Source organism: Geotrypetes seraphini, chromosome 2 (assembly GCF_902459505.1).
Source record: "Geotrypetes seraphini chromosome 2, aGeoSer1.1, whole genome shotgun sequence".
In the NCBI taxonomy this organism is placed as follows: Eukaryota; Metazoa; Chordata; class Amphibia; order Gymnophiona; family Dermophiidae; genus Geotrypetes; species Geotrypetes seraphini.
The window spans coordinates 325,070,604-325,092,678 of record NC_047085.1 but is presented as its reverse complement, the minus strand read 5'-3'; the positions used below and the strand labels follow the sequence as shown (position 1 = coordinate 325,092,678).

Sequence of the window (22,075 nt, the reverse complement as noted above, 5' to 3'; positions counted from 1 at the left end):
ATCATTTTGACATGAGGCGTACCCATTATACTACTAACACCATTCCTCAGATAAGTCACTCTTAACGTTACCCTTCTCCTCCACTGCCAATTCCAGACTTTGTTCCTTTCATCTAACTGTTCCCTATGCCTGGAATAAATTACCCGAGTTTGTCCATCAAGCCCCTTCCCTTGTTTAAAAGCAGACTGAAAACCCACCTTTTTGATATAGCTTTCAATCCTTAACCCTACTCCTCTGCCCTCCAACCCAGCCAGCTGATTAACTGTTGTCCTGACATCTTGTTTATCTGTCTTGCCTGTTTAGATTGTAAGCTCTTTCAAGCAGGGACTTTCTTCTTACTCTTTGTGACTGTGTAGTGCTGCGTGCGTCTGGTAGCACTATAGAAATGATTAATAGTAGTAGACCATGATTGAATGTCCATTGTAGGCGTTTAGCATTAACCTCACGCTTTAGTGTTGTTGAAGGCACATACAGGAGATCATTCTGTGTGTTAATCTTGGTTAAAAAACGAATGCACCATTTCAGGCATGTGTTTTTGTTGTATAAAGTTAACTCTTGGGCATGACGTTTTTTTAATTTCAGATTGTCATGAATTACCCTAAGCACAGTTGTCTGGCTTATTCCTGCTTCTCTTGCTATTTGGCAAGTTGTTCAGTGTGTTTGTGGCACGTCCTCCTGGCCCAGTACAAGATCGCATACAACATCAATGTGCTCTTGTGTGCGAATCAAGTGCAGTTGTCTGCTGTCTGGCTTATGATCCACAGTGCCCATTGCTTGGATCTTGCATAGCAGCAAATCAAGGCTGTTTTTGTTCCAACCCTTCTGTGAGAACTCTTTCAACAATCGTCAACTGCTATAACCTTTTAGCAGTTCCAAGTTCTTTATCAGATGTTAGTCTTCTGCAGTGAAAACCATTTTGATACAGACTGTTTATAAACTATTGTCTGCTTCTGTGCATATCCCATAGTAACAATCCTTTTTCACAAGGTAGTGTTTCTGCTTATATCCCATATCAACAATTCATTTTTACAAGGTAGTGTTGTGGTGCGCAATATTTAAAACATTTTACATCAACTTCATTTAGAACACAACACACTAAATTTCATAAAAATTGGCCGAGTTCTGTGGAAGATATGTCAAAAACCATTTTGGTGGGGGGGGGGGGGTTTGGTTCACGGTGTGTATACTAAACTAAAAGTCAGAGGTGACAACAAAAGCACATCGAGGACTTTTGAACGTAGGAATTTAATTTAGTCTCTGGCAATCAATCACTGCCACTATCGCCCATAAAGGTAAATAAAATATAACTTGGAAAGCTTCTTTGTTACACTCTTGGCAGAGGATGAAAAAATGACATTTCTTTCTTGCCCTTCAATATGTCACATAAGAAATGAGGTTTACCACAGACAGAACTCTCCAAGGTGCTGTAGAAAACTGCATGCAAAGTTCATTCTTGATTAGATTCTAGTTTTCATAAGACAATTGGCCTTATCCAGTAAACACCAGAGAAAAGGCCTTGAGAAACGCAACCCTATAGTTCTTATTCCTCCCTCCGCAGTTTTAAACCATACTTCAAATTTTAATTAGTTATAAAATGTTGCTGCTAAAATTAAGCCACCCAAAAATGAAATTGCTGTCATGTAGTTAATGATATTACAATTTGTTGACTGAATGGGTAAGTTATCAAGTTGCATTTGGACAAAAACCTGTATTATTTGCCCCTTAATGTAACTTAAAGGACACTAAAGAGCAATGGTTAAGATTAGTGCTGCCCGATTCAGGAAAAAAAAAATTTCGATTCGATTCAGCCTACTGAATTGGTTTTTCTATTTGATTTTCCTACCCAATTGGATGTTTTTTCCAAACATCCTGGTGGGTTTATTTTATAGCCTCTTCACCCCCTTTGCCTTCTCCTAACCACACTGGCGCTGTGGTGTAAACAAAATAAATAAACAAAAAAGACTTCCTCTCTCACTTAAATCCTAGCTCACATTTGCAGTCTAACACCAGCTCTGGCAGGATACACGTTTCAAATCTGACATATTGTAATCACAAAAGGGAAAATATAATTAGTTTTTCTACCTTTTGTTGTCTGGTCATTCAAATCTTGTTGGTCCCAGGCACTGGTTGTCTTCTGATAACTTGCTTACCATGGTCTCCTTCTTTTCCCGTTCTAACCATCCATCTGCCATCTCTGTCCTCCCCTTCCGTTTCCCTTCCCTTCCCTCCCCCGGAGTTCTGGCATCTTTCTTTTTTTTCATCTCCATCCACAGATCCATCTTTTCTTAACTACCCTTTCATCCAGCATCTCTCTCTCCTTCCCCACCACCCCAGGGTTCACCATCTCTCCCTTTCTTTGCCCAACTACCCTCCTATCCAGTATCTCTATCCTCCCCTCCACACCATCCCTTGTGTCCAACTTCTCTCCCTTTCTATTCTTTCCCACCCTAAATCCCATTGTCCATCATCTCTCTTCCTCTCCTCTATTTTCAGACCATTATTTCTTCCCCCCTAAAGTCCGGCATATGCACGTCTCTTTGATCCCCCCTTCCCTCCCTCCCTCCGTGTACTTCTACACCAGGGCCCCCCCCCCTCCTCTGGTCTGTCTTTCCTTGAAGGCCTGCACCTTCCCATGAACGCCTGTACCCCCCTCGAAGGCCTACATCCCCGGAAGACCTGCCTGCCTGCCTGTCCCCCCTGAAGGCCTGTCACCCCCTTTGAAGGCCTGAGTCTCCCCCAAAGGCCTGCCTGTCCCCCCCTTTGAAGGCCTGCATCCCCCCGAAGGCTTGCCTGCCTGTTCCCCCTCTTTGAAAGCCTGCATCCCCCCGAAGGCTTGCCTGCCTGTTCCCCCCCTTTGAAGGCCTGCATCTCCCCCGCGGCAGAGAGAAGACGCTCCGAAGCAGCTTAGCAGCTTGAAAAGATCGCTAGCACCAGCGATCTTATTGCAGGCTGCTGAAGTTAGGGAGATTGATTCTGGAGGCCAGGGGGAAGACGGAGAGCACAGCAGCAGGTAAGCCACTTCCCGACTGGCCCTCCCCACTTACCCTCTAAAGCAGAAGCGGCAGGACAGCAAAAGTCGACGCTGCTGCTCCTGCTTTAGAGGGCGAGTGGAGAGGGTCAGTCAATGAATCGGGAGGCCGATTTTTTGGCGGGGTAAATTGATTCGAATCTATTCACCCGAAATGAATCGGTGAATCAATTCGAATCGTGAATCGGGCAGCACTAGTTAAGATATCACAATGTATCAAGTAATAAGATGCAAATTATAAAAATGTATATAAAGCTTATTACTATGTAAATGTGCACTAAGGGCTTCAGAATCCCAGCATGGAAAAAAAAAACACTCTGTAAGACTTGCCCTTTAAAGTGGTCTCAGCCAGTCCCTTTAGCTTCTCCAAGTCTCCAATAAGAACAGGTGATTAGCACAGCACCAACTTTCAATGCAAAAACACTTGACTTTCTTCAGCAAACTTCCGTTACTTCTGGCTGTCCATTATTTTTATTAGTTTCCATGTCCCATTCCATGGCTTTTGCTGGGCTGGACTTGGCTCAAGGCTTTGGCTTCCCTCCTCTGAGGTACTGTACTGCTGCCAATGTCCATTTCTTCAGCAGTTTCTGTACTCCTGTGCTTGCTGTCTCTGCCCTTGCTTTTGCCTCTCTAACCAAGCTCCCCAGGTGTTTAAGGTGTGTGTGTGCCATGCCCCAAACTTCCAGGCTGAGGGAATGTGTTCTGTGCTCTTTGGCTCCCTACCTGTTCATGGAATATAGGGCTCATGTTTGCGCTGGGCTTTTCCTTCTCTGAACTTTGTGTTTTTCCCTCCCCCCACCCCCTACCTGTACCTTTGCAATGTGATAATGGGGAAATTACTGTGCTTAGAAGGATAGTTGGCTAGTTTGGAAGAGCTGGGTTTACAGCCTCCTCTCAGGCTGTCTCAGCTTCAAGGTTTGAGTCAGTAGGAGTGCCTGGCATAGTCCGTGGGTGACAGGGCACACCCAGCCAATTAGGTTTTCAGAATATCCACAACATAGATGCACGAGTCAAGTTTTCATACAGAAGATGCAGCACATATAGATCTATTTCATAAGAACATAAGAATTGCCACTGCTGGGTCAGACCAGTGGTCCATCATGCCCAGCAGGCCACTCCCGCGGAAGTCCTTAGGTCAAAGACCAGTGCCCTGAGACTAGCCTTACCTGCATAAGTTCTGGTTCAGCAGGAACATGTCTAACTTTGTCTTGAATCCCTTGAGGGTGTTTTCCCCTATAACAGCCTCCGGAAGAGCGTTCCAGTTTTCTACCACTCTCTGGGTGAAGAAGAACTTCCTTACATTTGTACGGAATCTATCCCCTTTAACTTTAGATAGTGCCTTCTCATTCTCTCTACCTTGGAGAGGGTAAACAACCTGTCATTATCTATTAAGTCTATTCCCTTCATTATCTTGAATGTTTCGATCGATCTCCTCTTTTCAAGGGAAAAAGAGGCCAGTTTCTCTAATCTCTCACTGTATGGCAACTCCTCCAGCCCCCTTTTTTAATTTTTTTTTTTAAATTCTTTATTCATTTTACATCTTACAAGTGTATCATAAAATAACATTTGAACTTATACAATATCACTTGATTCTCTATCAATTTAACTTAAATCATAAAATTTAAACACTCCCTCCCAACCCTACTAATTCATATGTAGTACATATATTATATAATATATTATATATTCTGTCCTATTAATCTAATCATTTAATATCAAATCATAAATCCCCCCCCCCATACTTTGCAATTATACCTATTAGAGAAAAATGATAATCCAATAATTACTCATTACAATATTCTATTAATGGCCTCCAAACCTCATGAAAGTTACTAAAATTACCTTTCTGCAAGGCTAACATTCTTTCCATCGTGTACATCTCCTCCAGCCCCTTAACTGTATGTTCACTGTGGATATCCTGAACATCTGACTGGTTAGGTATGAAAACCACTATGGTTCTCTTCAGTTTATTGCTACTTGGGAAACCATTAGTTTATGTAATAGTTTTGGATGATAAGATTAATTTAGCCATAGCCATGTGATTGTAAGCAAGATCATAAATTTAAATGAGTTTCAAATTTGTGTCAGGAGTCAATTTGTGATATACTAAGAGTTATAAAATAACTAGTGCCTCACTTTTGAGATTTTGATTTTAAATTTCAGCCCTCACCTTTCTAACTCCAAGCTCAAGAAACATTACAGCCAAGCATAGTAGATAGTTAACTTCCAGCCTCAGAAGTTACAATCTAAGTTAGAACCTAAGGCAATGAAGGGTTACTCGACTTGCCTAAGATCATAAAAACTTTAGCAAGAGAAACAGGATTTGAACCAATTTCATTTGATCCCAGCTCACTGATCTAACCACTTATGCTGTTCTGCCACTTTAAGATAAACTGAATTCCAGAAATAATAGATTTGAGCACTATACCTTTTGAAAAGATGTCTATTTCTTTCCATGCTAAATAGAAATCTCAAAGCTCTAAAAGCATAACACTGAAAAATAAAGGAAAAAAAAAGATGTTAGCCTCAGAAGATGAATGTGTGTATGTAAAAGCTCTTTAACAGTCAGTATTCAGAAGGGAAGGGAAATGAAGGCAGAGAAAGGGAAGAGAAAAAAAAGAAAGGGATTTCAAACTCTCGATCCATTTTTGTTCACCAATTAGACCCGCTGAGCATACTATATAGTTTCTTATATCCTGGAATTTTCAGCAGGGAATCATTGTGGCTTACAACAAGATTGGATGACTTGCTAATTTAACTCAGTTACTATTAAATGAATATTCAGCTGAAGATAACTGGTATGAATATATATTTTTGTAAGAAACTACACAGACTCATAACAGTATCCTCTGCGTCATTTTGGTTAAATTTTACTGCATGAATTGATGAAGAGAAAAGGGGCGTTCTGGGAGTGGAGTCAAATGCTATTTGAATAGGCTCAATATTCACCAGTATCACATTAACTGGGTAAACAGGACCACCTTTATGTGCCCTAGCATTTTTGTATATATATATTTTAGAAGGTAACTATTCAGCTGGTGGCAGTTAGTGATTTTTTCACTGTCACCATCTTTATGCCTAGAAATTCAGTGCTGTGCTATGTGCAGCTGGCTTTTATTTGGGTAAAGACCAATATTCAGTCCCTAACCAGAAAATGTAAACCAGTCAAAGACAGTGGCATAGTAAGGGAGAGTGGGGGGGGGGGGAGAGCAGTTCACCCCAGGCACCATCTTGGTGGGGGCACCAACACCTCTCCATACCCTCACTCCTTCCCCACCCCTCCCCCACCACTCGTGCACCTTCCCCGCCTTCCCCCCTTATCTCTAACTCTTTGCTGGTGTGAGCAGCATCTCCAGCGTGCTGTGCTCTCCCTCTGAAGTCACTTCCTGGTTGCTGGATCAGGAAGTGACATCAGAAGGGAGCCAAGGCCGGCGCGGGCAGCAGGTTAGCAATATTGTTCACACCAGTGAAGTTATAGAGGTATGAGGGAAGAGAAGGGATGCAGGCGGGTGCCACTGCCATGGGTGTCTCCCCCTTCTCTACACCACTGGTTCTATTTGTCTAGTTAACTTTTCTGGTTAAGGACTGAATATCAGCACTTAACTGGAAGGTAACAGCTCTGTCCCTGGATACCTGCAGATTAGCTGGTTTCCATTTTTGCAACTAGAGGGGGATATTCAGTGGCACCATCTGGATAAGTGCCGCTGAAAATCCCCAGATAGGCAGCTGAGCACCATTTAGTCAGTTAGGAACCTCTCCTACCCGGTTAAATGGGTTGTTATGTTGGCCCCCAAGAAGTGAAAGATGGATTTTCAGCAGTGCAACTTAAGTAAACAGTTTGGCTGAAAATCCACTTATAGTTAAGCAGATAAATCATCTGCTTAGCTCTAAGTGCATTTGTCACCAATAACGGTCAGCCACTAGGGGACCAATGGACTAAGCAATATTAAAACTGGCTGTTAATCACATGGGTGGCCAGTTTTATTTACGGTGCCTTTTCTCACCAAACTCTGAAATAAGTGATCAGTGTGCAAAAGAATGTTCAGCCAGCTAAAGGGAAGAGAAAGTCCCCCTGTCAGTTAATCTATAGTCCTATGGGTAACATAATGGGAACGGAGAGGCTTTGTTGGGGTAATAGTATTTTATATTATGTTGATAGGGGAAGAAGGAAGAACTGTCAAAGGCTGGCTGAACCTCTCGCACACCCCCCCCCCCTCAAAAAGTATCTACGTTAAGAACATAAGAATTGCCGCTGCTGGGTCAGACCAGTGGTCCATCCTGCCCAGCAGTCCGCTCACGCGGCGGTCAAGACCTGTGCTCCAAATGAGTCCAGTCTCACCAGTTTAGCATGAACTTGTCCAACTTTGTCTTGAAACCCTGGAGGGTGTTTTCCCCTATAACAGAGGGAGAGAAGATGGCAGGGCACATCATGGAATCACCACCCTACTGTTCAGAGCAGTCAGACAGGTAGGTACACTGCAGTGGCTAGCAGCACTACTCATGCAATTTTTCAGATCAGCAGAAGGGAGGTAGGAATGTCTGGCCTCACACTTTTATTGTAAAAGTGAAGAGGGCTTAGCTGGCTAATTCTGAGTTTCAGTGCTAAACCAGATACAAGATACATTTAGGCACTATTTATAAATAGTTAAATGTAAACTGTGGAGATTTAAGGACATTTTCATCTAAACATCTAGTTGGCAAGTTTCAACTGAAAATCAGCTTAATTTAGGGCCCCTTTTATCAAGCTACGTTAGAGGCAGGGCAGGATTAATTCTTCGAGGGCCCCTAGGCATACAAGTACACTGGGCCCCCCTGGCCCTGCCCCTCCCATGCCCCACCAATGCCCTGCCCCCATTTATCTGTTTTCTTATTTACTTCTTTATTTCCACTTGTACTTCTTTCTTTTTTAAAATTCAAAACAAAGATTAGCATACCAGTGTACAGTTTTTCTTCTAAGCAACCCCAAAACATCTCTGAACAATCCTTCCTTTCCCAACTACTTACCCAGGACTTTAACTCTGAACCCTTTCCATACGAATATAAAAGTTTTCAAATATATTGTAAAGCAGTAATACTATCCGAAATAATGTATAAGTCTATATTAATAACCAAGTTTACAGACGCAGATCGCAAGAGGAGCCGACGCCCGTGTCTTTAAACAGGCAGCAAGGGAGCCGGCCAGAAACGAAGCACGCACCGGAGGGAGGCGCAGAAGAAAGGAAGGGAGAAGGCCGTGTTTGAGTGAGCACAAGCTGGGCAGCGGGTTGGACACTTGATTTAAAGGTTTGCTGATGATGATGATGGTTAAGAAAAGCAGCAGCGGCAGAATAGGGAGGGTGGTTCCGGCGGCGGGCCCCCTGACCATTTCAGGCCCTAGGCCCGTGCCTACTTGGCCTACCCTTTAATCCGGCCCTGGCAAGAGGTTTTTGGCACAAGCTGGCATGGCAAATGCTCTGACGCTCATAGAATTCCTATGAGCACTGGAGCACTTACCTCACCAGCCTGCGTTAAAAAACCTCAAGCGTAGCTTGATAAAAGGGACAGTTAGCTAACTAAAATGTAATGAATATATTAGGGACTCAGCCTTTTTTGTAAATTATCCTTTATGGTTCTAACATGAAGCCAATAAAACACAAGAAATTAAAAATTATACATTATCCCCACCCCCCTTTTACAAATCTGTAGCGCAGTTTTTAGCGCCAGCCGCAGCAGTAACAGCTCCAGCGCTCCTAGGAATTCTATGAGTGTCGGAGCTCTTACCGCTACAGCCAGTGCTAAAAAAAACGCACCATGGTTTTGTAAAAGAGATGGGGAGGGGGTGATTCCTAACCCAATGACAATTCAAAAGGTCCAAAGTTATAAGGAAAACAATTCTAACTTCTTATATTTAATATAATCCTAATATAATATCAGAGAAAAATTTTTACAAGTATAATTTGTGTTTTCATGATATCACAAATGGTTTTCTATGACATTAACACACAATTTCTGAAATCATCTAAAAAGTTATGTTACAATAGCTTTTATTATATAATGAAATAGTTTTTATTCATGTTACCTGTAACAAGTTGACTTTGCTCTTCACTGAACTTGTTTGTTTGTTTGGTAAAACTAGCTTTCCTATTACATAGATGCCATTTTCCTGAAGAATTAAAATTAAAGAATGTTAAGGGTTCTGGTCATCATTAGCAGGACCAGCTCAAGGGACTGTGACACGCTGAGCCAACTTATGCATTGGTAACTACTCATGGCCTAGTAGTTTACCCTCTATCTGAAGTCCCCCTTCCCCCCTACACACCAACCAAAATCCTATATTCCAGTCTGGCATATCTCCCTCCCCACCTGCAGAGGGGTGGGAAAAAAGAAAGAGATATCAGGCTAGTATTTTGGTGCCCTTTATCACTGGCACCCTGGCTCAGGGCCTCACCTGGTCCATAGGTTGAGTCGGCTCTGATCATTAGAACATACATATAGTGAAACTGTATTATACCTCTTGTACAGTTCCAATCCAAAATCAAAGCAAGGCTAGCTTAACATATGTGTAACTTGAATGATGTGAGCACCACCCAAATCAAGGATAAAAATACACTGCAAAATATCTCAGAAACAGCACAGAGCTTTCAGAATAATTTTGAGGGTGGAGCAAGAAACTATGCCAGCATTTTCCCAATAGAAATTAGAGACTGAGTCGCCCTTGCAGACTATTCAGCAACCGTTAGTCTTTAACTCTTACATACATTAAATTCAACCCCGAAAGAAAAATAGTATAGAGGAGATCATGTTTGCTCTTATTTTCTTCTTGTTTTCTTGTCCTTCTTTCAGTGGGGCTTTGTAAAGTTAGCTGAAAATGATAAGTTGTTTGAATTGATTTATTTATTTTATTTATGAAGCTGAACTTTTGTTTACAGAATTTATGGTTGTATATCTCATGGCTTTTGCATGCTTGTTGAATGTTCTAAATGAAAAATTACATCATACTTTTGAATATATTAATATATATTGTGGCGGGGAGTAAGAGCAGCGGGTAGCCTGACCTTAGTCCTCATACACGGCACCAGTCGAGCGGTACTGGGGTTGCCAAGTATGATTGCATATCTCATAATAAAAATATTTTAACACCAAGTATTTGTGAATTTTCTTCTTTTTGTTCTCTCTCCACACTCAGGGTAATTCAGAAAAACATAAGAACATAAACCGTGTTTCTGCTGGGTCAGACCTGAGGTCCATCATGCCCAGCAGTCCACTCATGAGGCAGCCCATCAGGTCCAGGACCTGTGTAGTAGCCCTCTATCTATACCCTTCTATCCCCTTTTCCTTCAGAAAATTGTCCAATCCCTTCTTGAACTCCAATATCGTACCCTGTCCTATCATTCACTCTGGAAGCGCATTCCAGGTGTCCACCACCCGTTGGGTGAAGAAGAAATTCCTAGCATTGTTTCTGAATCTGTCCCCTTTCAATTTTTCCAAATGCCCTCTCGTTCTTGTAGCTGTTGAAAGTTTGAAGAATCTGTCCCTCTCCACTTTCTCTATGCCCTTTGTGATCTTGTAAGTCTCTCTCATATCCCCTCTAAGTCTCCGCTTCTCCAGCGAAAAAAGACCCAGTCTCTCCAATCTTTCAGTGTATGAAAGGTTTTCCATACATTTTATCAAATGTGTCACTCTCTTCTGAACCTTCTTGAGTATTGCCATATCCTTCTTTAGGTACGGCGACCAATATTGGACGCAGTACTCCAGATGCGGGTACACCATAGCCCGATATAACGGCAGGATAACTTCTTTCGTTCTGCTTGTAATTCCCTTCTTGATTATTCCTAGCATTCTATTCGCTTTCTTAGCAGCCGCTGCGCATTGTGCCGACGGCTTCATTGTCATGTCCACTATTACCCCCAAGTCCCTTTCTTGGGAACTCTCACTCAATAACAGCCCTCCCATCGTGTAGCTGTACCTCGGGTTTCTGTTTCCTACGTGTATGACTTTACATTTCTCTACATTGAACTTCATCTGCCATCTAGTCGCCCACTCCCCTAGTTTGTTCAGGTCCCTTTGTAAATCTTCGCAGTCCTCTTTAGTCCTAGCCCCATTAAATAGCTTGGTGTCATCTGCGAATTTTATTACTTCGCTCTTCGTTTCCGTTTCTAGATCATTTATAAATACATTGAATAGCATCAGTCCAAGCACCGACCCCTGCGGAACACCACTTGTGACCTTCCTCCAGTCTGAGTAGTGGCCCTTCACTCCTACCCTCTGCTTCCTGCCCGCCAACTAATTCCTGATCCATCTGTGTACATCTCTTTCCACCCCAAGGTTCTTTAGTTTCCAAAGTAGGCGTTCATGAGGTACCTTGTCGAAGGCTTTTTGGAAGTCTAAGTATACAATGTCTATGGGGTCCCCTTTGTCCATCCGTATGTTAATTCCTTTGAAGAAGTGCAATAAGTTCGTCAGGCATGATCTTCCCTTGCAGAAGCCATGTTGGCTTGTTTTCATATGTTTATGCCTCTCTAGATGCTCCTCGATGCTATCTTTTATCAGCACTTCCGCCATTTTCCCCGGAACCGAGGTCAGACATACCTGTCTGTAGTCACCTCTCGATCCCTTTTTAAAGATGGGTGTAACATTGGCTATCTTCCAATCCTCCGGGATCAGGCCTGTTTTCAGGAATAGATTACAAACCTGCTGTTGTAGTTCCGCTATTTCCTCCTTTAGTTCTTTCAATACCCTAGGGTGGATTCCGTCCGGGTCCGGTGATTTGTCAGTTTTTAATTTTTCTATCTGCCTGTGTATGTCCTCAAGGCATACTTCAATGGTTGTTAATTTTTCTGCTTGGTCTCCTTTGAAGATTTGCTCAGATTCCGGTATGTTGGATGTGTCTTCTTTTGTAAATACTGATGAAAAGAACATGTTTAGTCTTTCCAACACTTCTTTCTCCTCCTTCACCACTCCCTTCCTATCTCCGTCATCCAGCGGTCCCACCTCCTCCCTATCTGGTTGCTTCCCTTTAACATATCTGAAGAACGGTTTGAAATTTCGTGCTTCCCTGGCTAGCATCTCTTCATATTCTCTTTTTGCTTTTGTCTTCATATTGCACCAAACTTACCCCCTTCTTCTGTTAAACTGCACTAGCAGTTTTTAGTGAAGAGAGCCACGCTGAATGGCCTGCGCTGCTCCCGATGCCCATAGGAACTCTATGAGCATCTGGAGCAGCACAGGCCATTCAGCGCGGCTGCCCGTGCTAGAAACTGCTAGCGCAGCTTAATAGAAGAGGACCTTAGTTAAAAAATACTAGCTTCAAAAATCAAATGCAATTAACTTTCTTAGTTTGTCAATGAACATAAGAATTGCCGCTGCTGGGTCAGACCAGTGGTCCATCGTGTCCATCAATCCACTCATGTGGTGGCCCTCTGGTCAAAGACCAGCGCCCTAACTGAGACTAGCCCTACCTACGTACGTTCTGGTTCAGCAGGAACTTGTCTAACTTTGTCTTGAATCCCTGGAGGGTGTTTTCTCCTATGACAGACCCCGGAAGAATGTTCCAGTTTTCTACCACTCTCTGGGTGAAGAACTTCCTTATGTTCGTACGGAATCTATCCCCTTTCAATTTTAGAGAGTGCCCTCTCGTTCTCCCTACCTTGGAGAGAGTAAACAACCTGTCCTTATCTACTAAGTCTATTCCCTTCAGTACCTTGAATGTTTTGATCATGTCCCCTCGCAATCTCCTCTGTTCGAGGGAGAAGAGGCCCAGTTTCTCTAATCTTTCACTGTATGGCAACTCCTCCAGCCCCTTAGCCATTTTAGTCGCTCTTCTCTGGACCCTTTCAAGTAGTACCGTGTCCTTCTTCATGTACGGCAACCAGTGCTGGACGCAGTACTCCTGGGTGAGAGCGCACCATGGCCCGGTACAGTGGCATGATAACCTTCTCTGATCTGATCGTGATCCCCTTCTTTATCATTCCTAGCATTCTGTTCGCCCTTTTCGCCGCCACTGCACATTGCGTGGACAGCTTCATCGACTTGTCTATCAGAACTCCCAAGTCTCTTTCCTGGGAGGTCTCTTCAAGAACCGCCCCAACATCCTGTATTTGTGCATGAGATTTTTATTACCTATATGCATCACTTTACACTTATCAATGTCAAACCTCATCTGCCATGTTGATGCCCATTCTTCGAGCCTGATTATGTCACGCTGCAGATCTTCGCAATCCCCCTGTGTCTTCACTATTCTGAATAACTTCGTATCATCTGCAAATTTAAACTCGCTCGTCTTACCTATGTCCAGCTGTTTCCCAAATAGTAGTTTAAAACACCGTCCCCAAATAAATAAATCTTCTAGGTTCGTAACTTTGCACAAAGTCCCCAAATCTTGGTTTACTTTAAGCCCTTATTTTTTGCTTTTTATTTCTCCTCCAAGGCCCCACCTTATTTTTCTTTTAAGCAAGACTTGTTTGTTAAGCAATATACATTTTCTTTTTTATATACAGGGTCACCTGTTGCCGTTTTTTCTACATTTGTTTACAACATAGGTATCATACTTTGATTTTCTCCCTTCTACTGAATTGTCAATTTACTTCTTTTCCAGCTGAGCCTCCATGATTTAAGATTAACGTTAATGCACCATTGCTTTGTCTGGTTTTCTTTTGCACATTCCATTTTGATATTGTCCTTTCAATCTTGCATTTGACTCTGGGTCCTTTTTTTCTCCTTCCACTTTCTTTTATAGGTTTTATATTATTAGTTTCTTTTCTTTCTTTACATATTTCTTTTGGTTTATTGACTGTTTTTCTTGGCACGATAATGTTCCTATCATCTTCTGTGCTTACATTCATTACATTTTTGTTTATATTTATGTTCATTATATTTCCTTAGACTGGTCAGTATGCTGTTTCTAATGGTTTTTAAGACTCAGTTTCAGTTATTTGGTTTGTTTATAATTGGTTGCATATATCTGGACTGTTCCTTTCACCTTGGGTTGCTATTTTTTTTGTGTGTGTTTATGCATTTCTTATGCTTTAATGTCATGTACATGCATGCATCCATTGAATATTATATGTTCTTCATTGTCTAATTTGTCTGTGCTTCATTGTTAAGCTCATGCGTGTTTCTATGCAATACTATATATATATATATATATATTTATTTATTTTTTTGCCTAACTTATCTGTGTTTATGTCTCTTATGATATGTATTATCTAGGCTTAGTTCAACTATGATGTGTACAATGTTGAACAGTTTTTATTTGTTATGCATTGTTTTTATCCTATACATTGCTTTATGCTTCCAACTGTCCTTCCGGCCTTTTTCATATGTTTTTATTTGTTTTACATTTTAACAATATGTTCTTCTATAGGTCAGCACTATATACATGTATTTTGCTTTATATGTTATTATTCTCAAATAGTGTCCCCTGAAGAAAGCGTCTTTTGATACGCCGAAACAGGGATCCTTGTTGGGACTCGTTTATTTTGAATAAAGATTTTATTGGTTGAAAAGACATCCCCCTTGCTTTTTCTTGTTGACTTGTTTGTACTGCAAGGCAAGGGGCTCTTCTGTTTGTCCACATGTCCACTTTAAAAACTGCCAATCTTTCCTTAATCAGTCTGCATAGTTTCTCTGGAGCTCAGGGCTGTCCCTGAGGTGGTCTCACCTCCTGTTAATCAGAGGTCGAGCGCAGGCTGTTAAGCACCCTTATAAGGCTCAGTAGGGTATCGCAGGGTGCCAGATGCATCATTGCGCTTCTGCAGGCCCTGGTGTGCATATGATGGTCCGCAAGGGTGGAGGTGTAGTCATACATAGGAGTCTGACTGGCAGCCCGAAGATCAGTTTTCCAGAACCATTTCCAGCATTGTGGCAGTGAAATTTCTTATCCAGATACTGTAAGAGAGCTGAATGCAAGTTGCTGCACAGCTTCTCTCAGGTCACAGTGAGTACACAGACTGTCAGCCTGTGAGGGACATAGGGGGAGGTTTGAAAAGTAGGATTTTGAGGGTTTCTGGATGTTCCCCTGTGTTCCCCCTCCTGAAAAAATTGTACTGCATACTGATAGCCCTGAAGCAGTGGTTATCGGCCACAAAACGATCATCGGCCTGGCCTGTTTGTGTTCAATCTAGGCTGTTTTTTTTGTTCCCATCTGCTAACTTTAAACTTGTGCAAAAGTTTTTTTGCCTATAATGCTTTGGTGGAAGAGTGTGGGTACACCTCTCTATTTGTCTGAGGCTTTTCTTTTGCTTAAGTAATAAGCTAGCTTTCTTGGTCTTGAAAATCAGGGGCGGGAAACTATGAGGTGACACCAGGAAATTCTTTTTCACTGAAAGAGTGGTTGATCGCTGGAATAGTCTTCCACTACAGGTGATTGAGGCCAGCAGCGTGCCTGATTTTAAGGCCAAATGGGATCGGCACATGGGATCTATTCACAGGGCAAAGGTAGGGGAGGGACATTAAGGTGGGCAGACTAGATGGGCCGTGGGCCCTTATCTGCCGTCTATTTCTATGTTTCTATGTGTGGTGCTTTTGTTTTGGAGTGATATTTTTGAATTTTTGTATTTGGCCCCAAATTAATAAATTATTAGAAAACCATGTAGGACTCACATATGACACTATATTATTTGGTACAGCAATGAGAACTCAGAGTCCGATTTCTGCGAATAATAACAAGTTATTAATAATATTAACAGGGGTCGCCATGCAACAAATTACTCAAAATTGGAAGGATTATACTAAATTAAATTATACATTTTGGTGGAACTCAGTTTGTCATATATATAAAATGGAAAAGGTGTTAGCGTTACAACAAGGGAATCTTCATAATTTTAAAAAAATTTGGGAACCATTGACTAATTATTCTAATGATCAGATATCTTAGCACATGGGTAGTAGATATATAGGGGTGGGATGGGGAATGTATATCATATGGAAATAGGAATACTGACAAAGGGGGGGATTTATTCTATATTATAAGAGGAGTTGTTTGTAAATACAAGTGCCATATGATAATTGATTATAATATGTTTAATTCACTTGTTGTAAGAATTCAAAAATGAATAAATAGGGGGGTCACATGATGACGTTGAGCTGAGCGGCGGCTCCCTGCTCGTGCTCCGACTCTCTCGCGCTCTAATTCTCGCTATTTATAGCCATCCTGCCTTGCCTTCCAATCTTCTTTGGTGTAGGGTGGAGAGGAACGCTGTGGGGAGCTAGCGGCTGCGTCGGCGGCTCTCTGCAGCAGCTTTCAGGCAAGTTATGCCCATTAAGACCCCGCGGCCGACTCGGGCTCAGCGTGTGCACGGGGCTCTCAAGATGGCGTCTGGAACTGCGACCCCGCCGAGAGTGCTGCTCCAAGACGACGCGGTCAAGGAGCTGACCCAGACTATCTCTGCGGCGATTGACGAAAGGCTCACTAAGCTCCAGGCAACAGTGGAGGATGTTCGGGATTGCCTGGAGCGGCATAGTCAGCGCCTACAGACCGCGGAGTCCCGCATAGCTGCCCAGGAGGATCGTACTGGGACGCTGGAGATGCAAGTTCAGGCCCTGCAAGCTCAGTGCGCGACCCTCCACGAGCGGCTTGAGGACCAGGAGAACCGCGGCCGCCGCAACAATATTCGCCTGGTAGGCCTGGCGGAAACCATCCGAGATGCTGAGCTCCGTGAGTTGGTGGAAATGTGGCTGCATGGAGCGGTGGGCTTTACCCCGGATGGGTCGCGCACCTTGGTGGAGAGGGTGCATTGCCTGGGTCCGCGTCGGGAGGGCACGGGCAGGCCTCGACCTGTTATTGCCAGGTACTTGAACTTTGCTGACAAGGCCCAGGTCATGGCTCTATATAGAAAAAAGGGTGCGCTGGAGCACGCGGGCGTTAAGATCCTGCTCTTCAACGACTACTCCGCCGAAGTGGCTGCTCGCCGGCGCGCCCTGGCGCCTTATTGCACCGAGCTCCGCAACAGAGGCCTCCGCTTCGTGGTGCAATATCCTGCACGGGTCCGGGTCTTTGAGGCCGGGGGACCGAAGACTTGCGAGAACGTGGAGGCGCTACAGGCCTATATAAGATCTCTGGCGCCTGTACCTCCGGTGCCCTAGGAAGATCCGCTTTGATTTCCTCAAGACTCTCTTCAGATTTTGACTCCCTGGAGACCACAGGACTGGACCGGGGGCTGGACAGTCCTGCGCATATGCCCCTTGTTTCCTTGTTATGGGGGCTCTAGGGCTCTGGGGCCAGCCGTGCATTTTTTGTTAGTTCCATGGCTCTCCTGCTTGCTGTTTTTGGAGGATGACTATGCTTAGGCCTGGGATATGGGCTGCCTCCCTGTCTACCGGGAAGGTGTTCCTGGCCCTTTATTTGGGGGGGGGAGTTTGCAGGAGTACTATCCTGTTATACCTGCTGTTCTCTCTGCTTTGACACCTTTATAGGACCTCCCTACCCGGGTCCCTGGACTTTGACAATGTTTTCTTTTTTGCCCTTTATGATCATCACGATCTTGAACTTTGGGTGTCTGGTAATTTGTCCTATGCCCCTTGTTTGATTTTTTGGACAAATGACGATTCTGTTGCCCTTGGGTGTGTTTGTGCTGGGAGGTTTACTGTTGGGGGTAGGGGGGTGTTTGAGGCTTTTAGGGTCTTTTTGCGTGAGGGGGTTGGGGGGCTTTCAGTATTATGTTTTTACTGTGGGGGGGGAGGGGATGGAGGGGTTGCTGGTTGGGTATGGGAGGGAGGGGCGGGAGGCTGAACGGGTGGGGTATTGTTTCTCTAGTGGGATGTGGATTGTTTGTGTGGGGTGTGCTTGGGTGTGGATGTTTGAGTGGTGTGGATCTGGAATGGGGAGGGGGGGTATGGCTGCAGAGGGGAGGTTCTCTAGTTCAGTGGAGGGTTAGGGGCCCTATTGATGGTTCTTGGGGGTCCGGCTGGGAGGCCTTCAGGGATCGTGTGATGCTTCGTTGGGACTGGGCATTGATGCTGGGTACTTCCCATGGCTATGGCTGACTTGGTGTGTCTCACATTGAATGTGGCAGGCATCAACTCTCCTGTGAAGCGCACCAAGGTCTTGTCGTTTTTGAAAAAGGAAAAAGTCTCTGTGGCTTTTCTACAGGAGACTCATCTCACGGCCTGCGAACATCAGAAGATGCAGCGTGACTGGGTGGGGGAAGTGGTGGCATCCTCTTACTCGTCCAGGCAGAGGGGGGTGGCTATTCTCATACATAAGGCGGTGGCTGTGGTCACCCACAGGGTCATCCGGGACCCACAGGGCCGCTTTGTCATCTGGGTGGGGACTTTGAATGATAGACCTGTGGTGCTCTGCAATGTTTACGCTCCTAATGTCTACACTCCCTCTTTCTTCTCTACTTTCTTGGCCCACTTGATAGCGTTACCGAATTATGAACTCCTGGTGGGCGGGGATTTTAACATCACTAGCGATCCTTCCATTGATTGTAAGCCCCCAAGACCAGTGGCGGCGGATAATGAGCTTAGGGGGGTGAATTTCCTGATGGGAGAGTTGGACCTCCAGGATGTGTGGAGGGTTTACCACCCTGGGGAGGTGGATTTCACCTTTTTTTCAGGGGTCCATCACTGTCACTCCCATCTGGATTATTTTTTACTCCCCTCTCGTTCCATTGGGCGGACGGTGCGTACCCACATATTGGATGTTCCTTTTAGTGATCATGATGCTGTGACATTGTCTCTCAAGTGGGGGAGCGGTTCCCCAGTTGATCGCATTTGGCGCTTTAACCCCTCCTTGTATTTAGATGAGGAATTTCACGCCTATCTTATCGAGGAATGGTCTAAGTATAAGCAGACGAATGAGGGGACCGAGGTCTCGGATACCGTGTTTTGGGAAGCAGCGAAGGCCTATCTCCGTGGGTGTGTTATAGCCTACTCTATTCGTAAGCGTAAGCTACGGGATGCTGAACTTACGTTGCTGGCAAAACAAATGAGGGAATGCCGGTTATATCACTTGCGGCACAGTTCTGAGGAAGCTCGACAGTCGTACCTCCGTTTGCGTAAACAAATTGACGCCATTCTCTCTGCGTGGGCTTTAACTCATCTAGATGTTTACAAGTTTCAACTATATAGGTGGGGCAATCGGGCGGGGAAGCTCCTGGCCAACCTGGTTCGACCATTCCGCCGTGCAGCGCGCATTTCTCATATTCGGGACTCCTCCAATGTGTTGCATAGGACGGAGACGGCTATCCAGTCCCAATTTGTACGTTTTTATAGCGACCTCTATAGCGCGGGCGTGTATGATACTGAAGCTCGGGACCTTTTCTTTCGAGACTTGAATCTTCCATATGTCTCGGAGGAGCACCGCAAACTACTTAATGCCCCTATTACTTGTCGGGAGATTTCCACGGCCATCGGACATTTGAAACACGCCAAGGCTGCAGGACCGGATGGCATGGGGCCCGAGTTTTATAAGATTTTACATCATCATGTGGGCCCTGCCTTATGTGCCATGTTTGGTGATATGCAGGCCTCGGATAGAATTCTTCCAGAGCAGAACCATGCTCACGTCGTGGTGCTTCCTAAACCGGGCAAGGATCCCATGCTGGTGGGCTCTTATAGACTCATATCTCTGCTTAACCAAGATATGAAACTTCTTACGGCTATTCTGGCTAAGCGTTTGGCTCAGGTTGTCCCTTTGCTTGTACATCCTAACCAGGTGGGTTTTGTGCCTGGTCGTTTTTCCTCGGCTAACATTCTCAAGGCACTGGTGGCTCTGAGGGAGGGCAGGGGACGCTCTGGGGACGATTTGTTGGCTAGCTTAGATGCCGAGAAAGCCTTTGAGAAGGTCGTTTGGCCTTACCTTTTCTGGGTCTTGCGGCGCTTTGGCATTACCGGCTCCTTCCTTGAATGGGTGGTCCGTTTGTATACGGCTCCTACCGCTCAACTCCTTATAAATCGTCAGCGCACGGCTCCTTTTCCTCTGTGGAGAGGGACTCAGCAGGGGTGTCCTTTGTCGCCGTTGCTATTTATACTTTCGCTTGAACCGCTGGCGGCTAAGATCCGAGACGCTCCGGGAATAGAGGGCATCCAAGTGGGGGCAGAGCTATGTAAGATCACCATGTTTGCGGATGATATGCTGCTCTTTGTCGGCAATGCCCGGGTTTCTATCCCTTGCATATCTTCCTTTATTGACTCTTTCGGGGCTTTTTCCGGACTGTGTATAAATTTCAGTAAGTCTGAGGCGCTCCCTGTCACTTCGCCTTGTGCATCGCGAGCTCTGCCCACTTTCCCTTTTAGATGAGCGGTGGGGGAGCTTAAATACCTAGGGATCTTCCTTAGCGCTGACTGGGCCGTGGTTTATCGGAGCAACATTGTGAATCGTCTTGCTCAGCTCCGGGATGCTTGTCATCGATGGGGGGACCTCCCTCTGTCGCTCTTTGGTCGTATTGCCTTAGTGAAAATGGTTCTGTTGCCCAAGATTCTTTATCCTTTACAGATGATTCCCCTGTGGCTGCAGGCGGCCGAGGAGAGGGCCTACCAGTCCTTTGTGGGTTCCTTTATCTGGCGGAACCGGAGGGCCCGCGTTGGGTTTTGGAGACTCACACAGAGCAGAGACCGAGGTGGTTTAACACTTCTGGATCTCCGGTTATATAATGTGGCGGCCCTGATGCGCTGGGTGCATGAACTTTACACGCTAGGTTCTCGCTTTGCTCCTCCGGGCCTGTTCGATTCTTGGGTGGCTCCGCACTGTGCGCTGGCTTGTCTTGATGTCCCTAGGTGGCGGCGCCTCAGGACGGGTTGTAATTCTCTTTGGGTGGATCCGCTGCGGCGTGCGCTGCTCTGGTGGCGACACCGGATAGGGGGGGAGCGCGGGACCACTGGGCTTTTCAATTTGTTCGGGGTAACCCTGCGTTCCCGCCGGGTGTCGGTGGAGCGCGTGGCCTGGAGGCCAGCTTTGGCTCGTGTTTCTGCTTAGGGCACGTTACTTCTTCGCCCTCCGCGGATGGGACTTTCCCTCCCCTTGCTGACCTCCGTCGTCACTGGTCTCTCCCTGATATGCCTTTCTTTGCTTATTTACAGCTGCGTCACTTTTATGAGGCCTCTCGGAGGTGCGCCCCAACTGGCTATCGTTTCCTGAAAGTTGACCACATCTTTCTCTCTCTCCCTGCCTCTTCGAATTCTCTCTCCACTTGGTATAGGATGGCCCGGGCAGAACGACCGGACGCTCGGCTCCTTGGTTTAGCTTCCCAATGGACTGAGGAGCTGGGGGAGCCGGTCGGGGTTGAGATGTTGGTGGCTTGTTTTTCCAGCATCCCCAGAGGGGCACGGAATGTCACCCTCCAGGAAATACAATTCAAAATACTACACCGCACATATTTTACTAGGGTACGGGGCAGGAGGGCGGGCCTTTGGGGAACAGATATCTGTGTTAAATGTCAGCATATGCGTGGCACCCTTGTACACATGTTACTGGAATGTCCGCAGCTGGAAACTTACTGGAATGGGGTGTTGGATTTCTTGGCTCGGGTTGTGCAACTGCCTTTTCAGTGATCATATTTACTTATTCTACTGGGGTGCGAGGGGGAGGTGTTAGACCAGGGCCTAAGATTGGAACGCTGGCGCTTTTTGTACACTGCTCTGCTGGTGGCCAAGCGTGGTGTGCTTCATCTTTGGATGGATATCAGCGCGCCTGAGGTGCTGGGATGGAAGCGCTCCTTACTCGAGGTGGCTCGATGGGAGCTTCGCGCTTGTCCGGAGCCGATGTCGGCGTCCCGGCGCCTGTATCGCTCTCTATGGGATGCTACCATATTGGAGGTTGGCTCTCTGTGACTGGATGAGTGCCTTGTCCCTATTCACTTCCACTGGACTGGGAGGGGGGGGGATTGTCTGTTTCTTCGTTCGATTGGATGGTAGCTGGTGTGTGAGTGTGCGGATCGGTATAAATGGGGTACGGATGTTGTGGTGTATGTGAGCTGGTTGGATGTTAGGGGTTTTCTTTCTTGTGCTTATCTTGGGGGATCTGTTTATTGCAAAAATGTTGAATTGTACTGCTCAGCTTGACTTCACTCTGTGCTTCTTTCTTATGCAGACTGAGCCGGAATGGTTTTTGATTTGCCCTTTCGGGGC

At 45.2% G+C, this 22,075-nt stretch overlaps 1 protein-coding gene across 5 annotated transcripts in view; it reads right to left on the bottom strand.

Annotated features, from left to right (window-relative positions):
* NEK10 (NIMA related kinase 10) overlaps positions 1-22,075 on the bottom strand; it is a 514,569-nt gene that overhangs the window by 314,965 nt on the left and 177,529 nt on the right. For all 5 annotated transcript variants that reach the window (XM_033930152.1, XM_033930153.1, XM_033930155.1 and 2 more), the window contains exons 15-16: positions 9,087-9,170; positions 5,457-5,521 (exon numbers count right to left, since the gene is read on the bottom strand). In XM_033930152.1, coding sequence (XP_033786043.1) covers positions 5,457-5,521; positions 9,087-9,170 — 149 coding nt within the window. The remainder of the gene's footprint in view (positions 1-5,456; positions 5,522-9,086; positions 9,171-22,075) is intronic.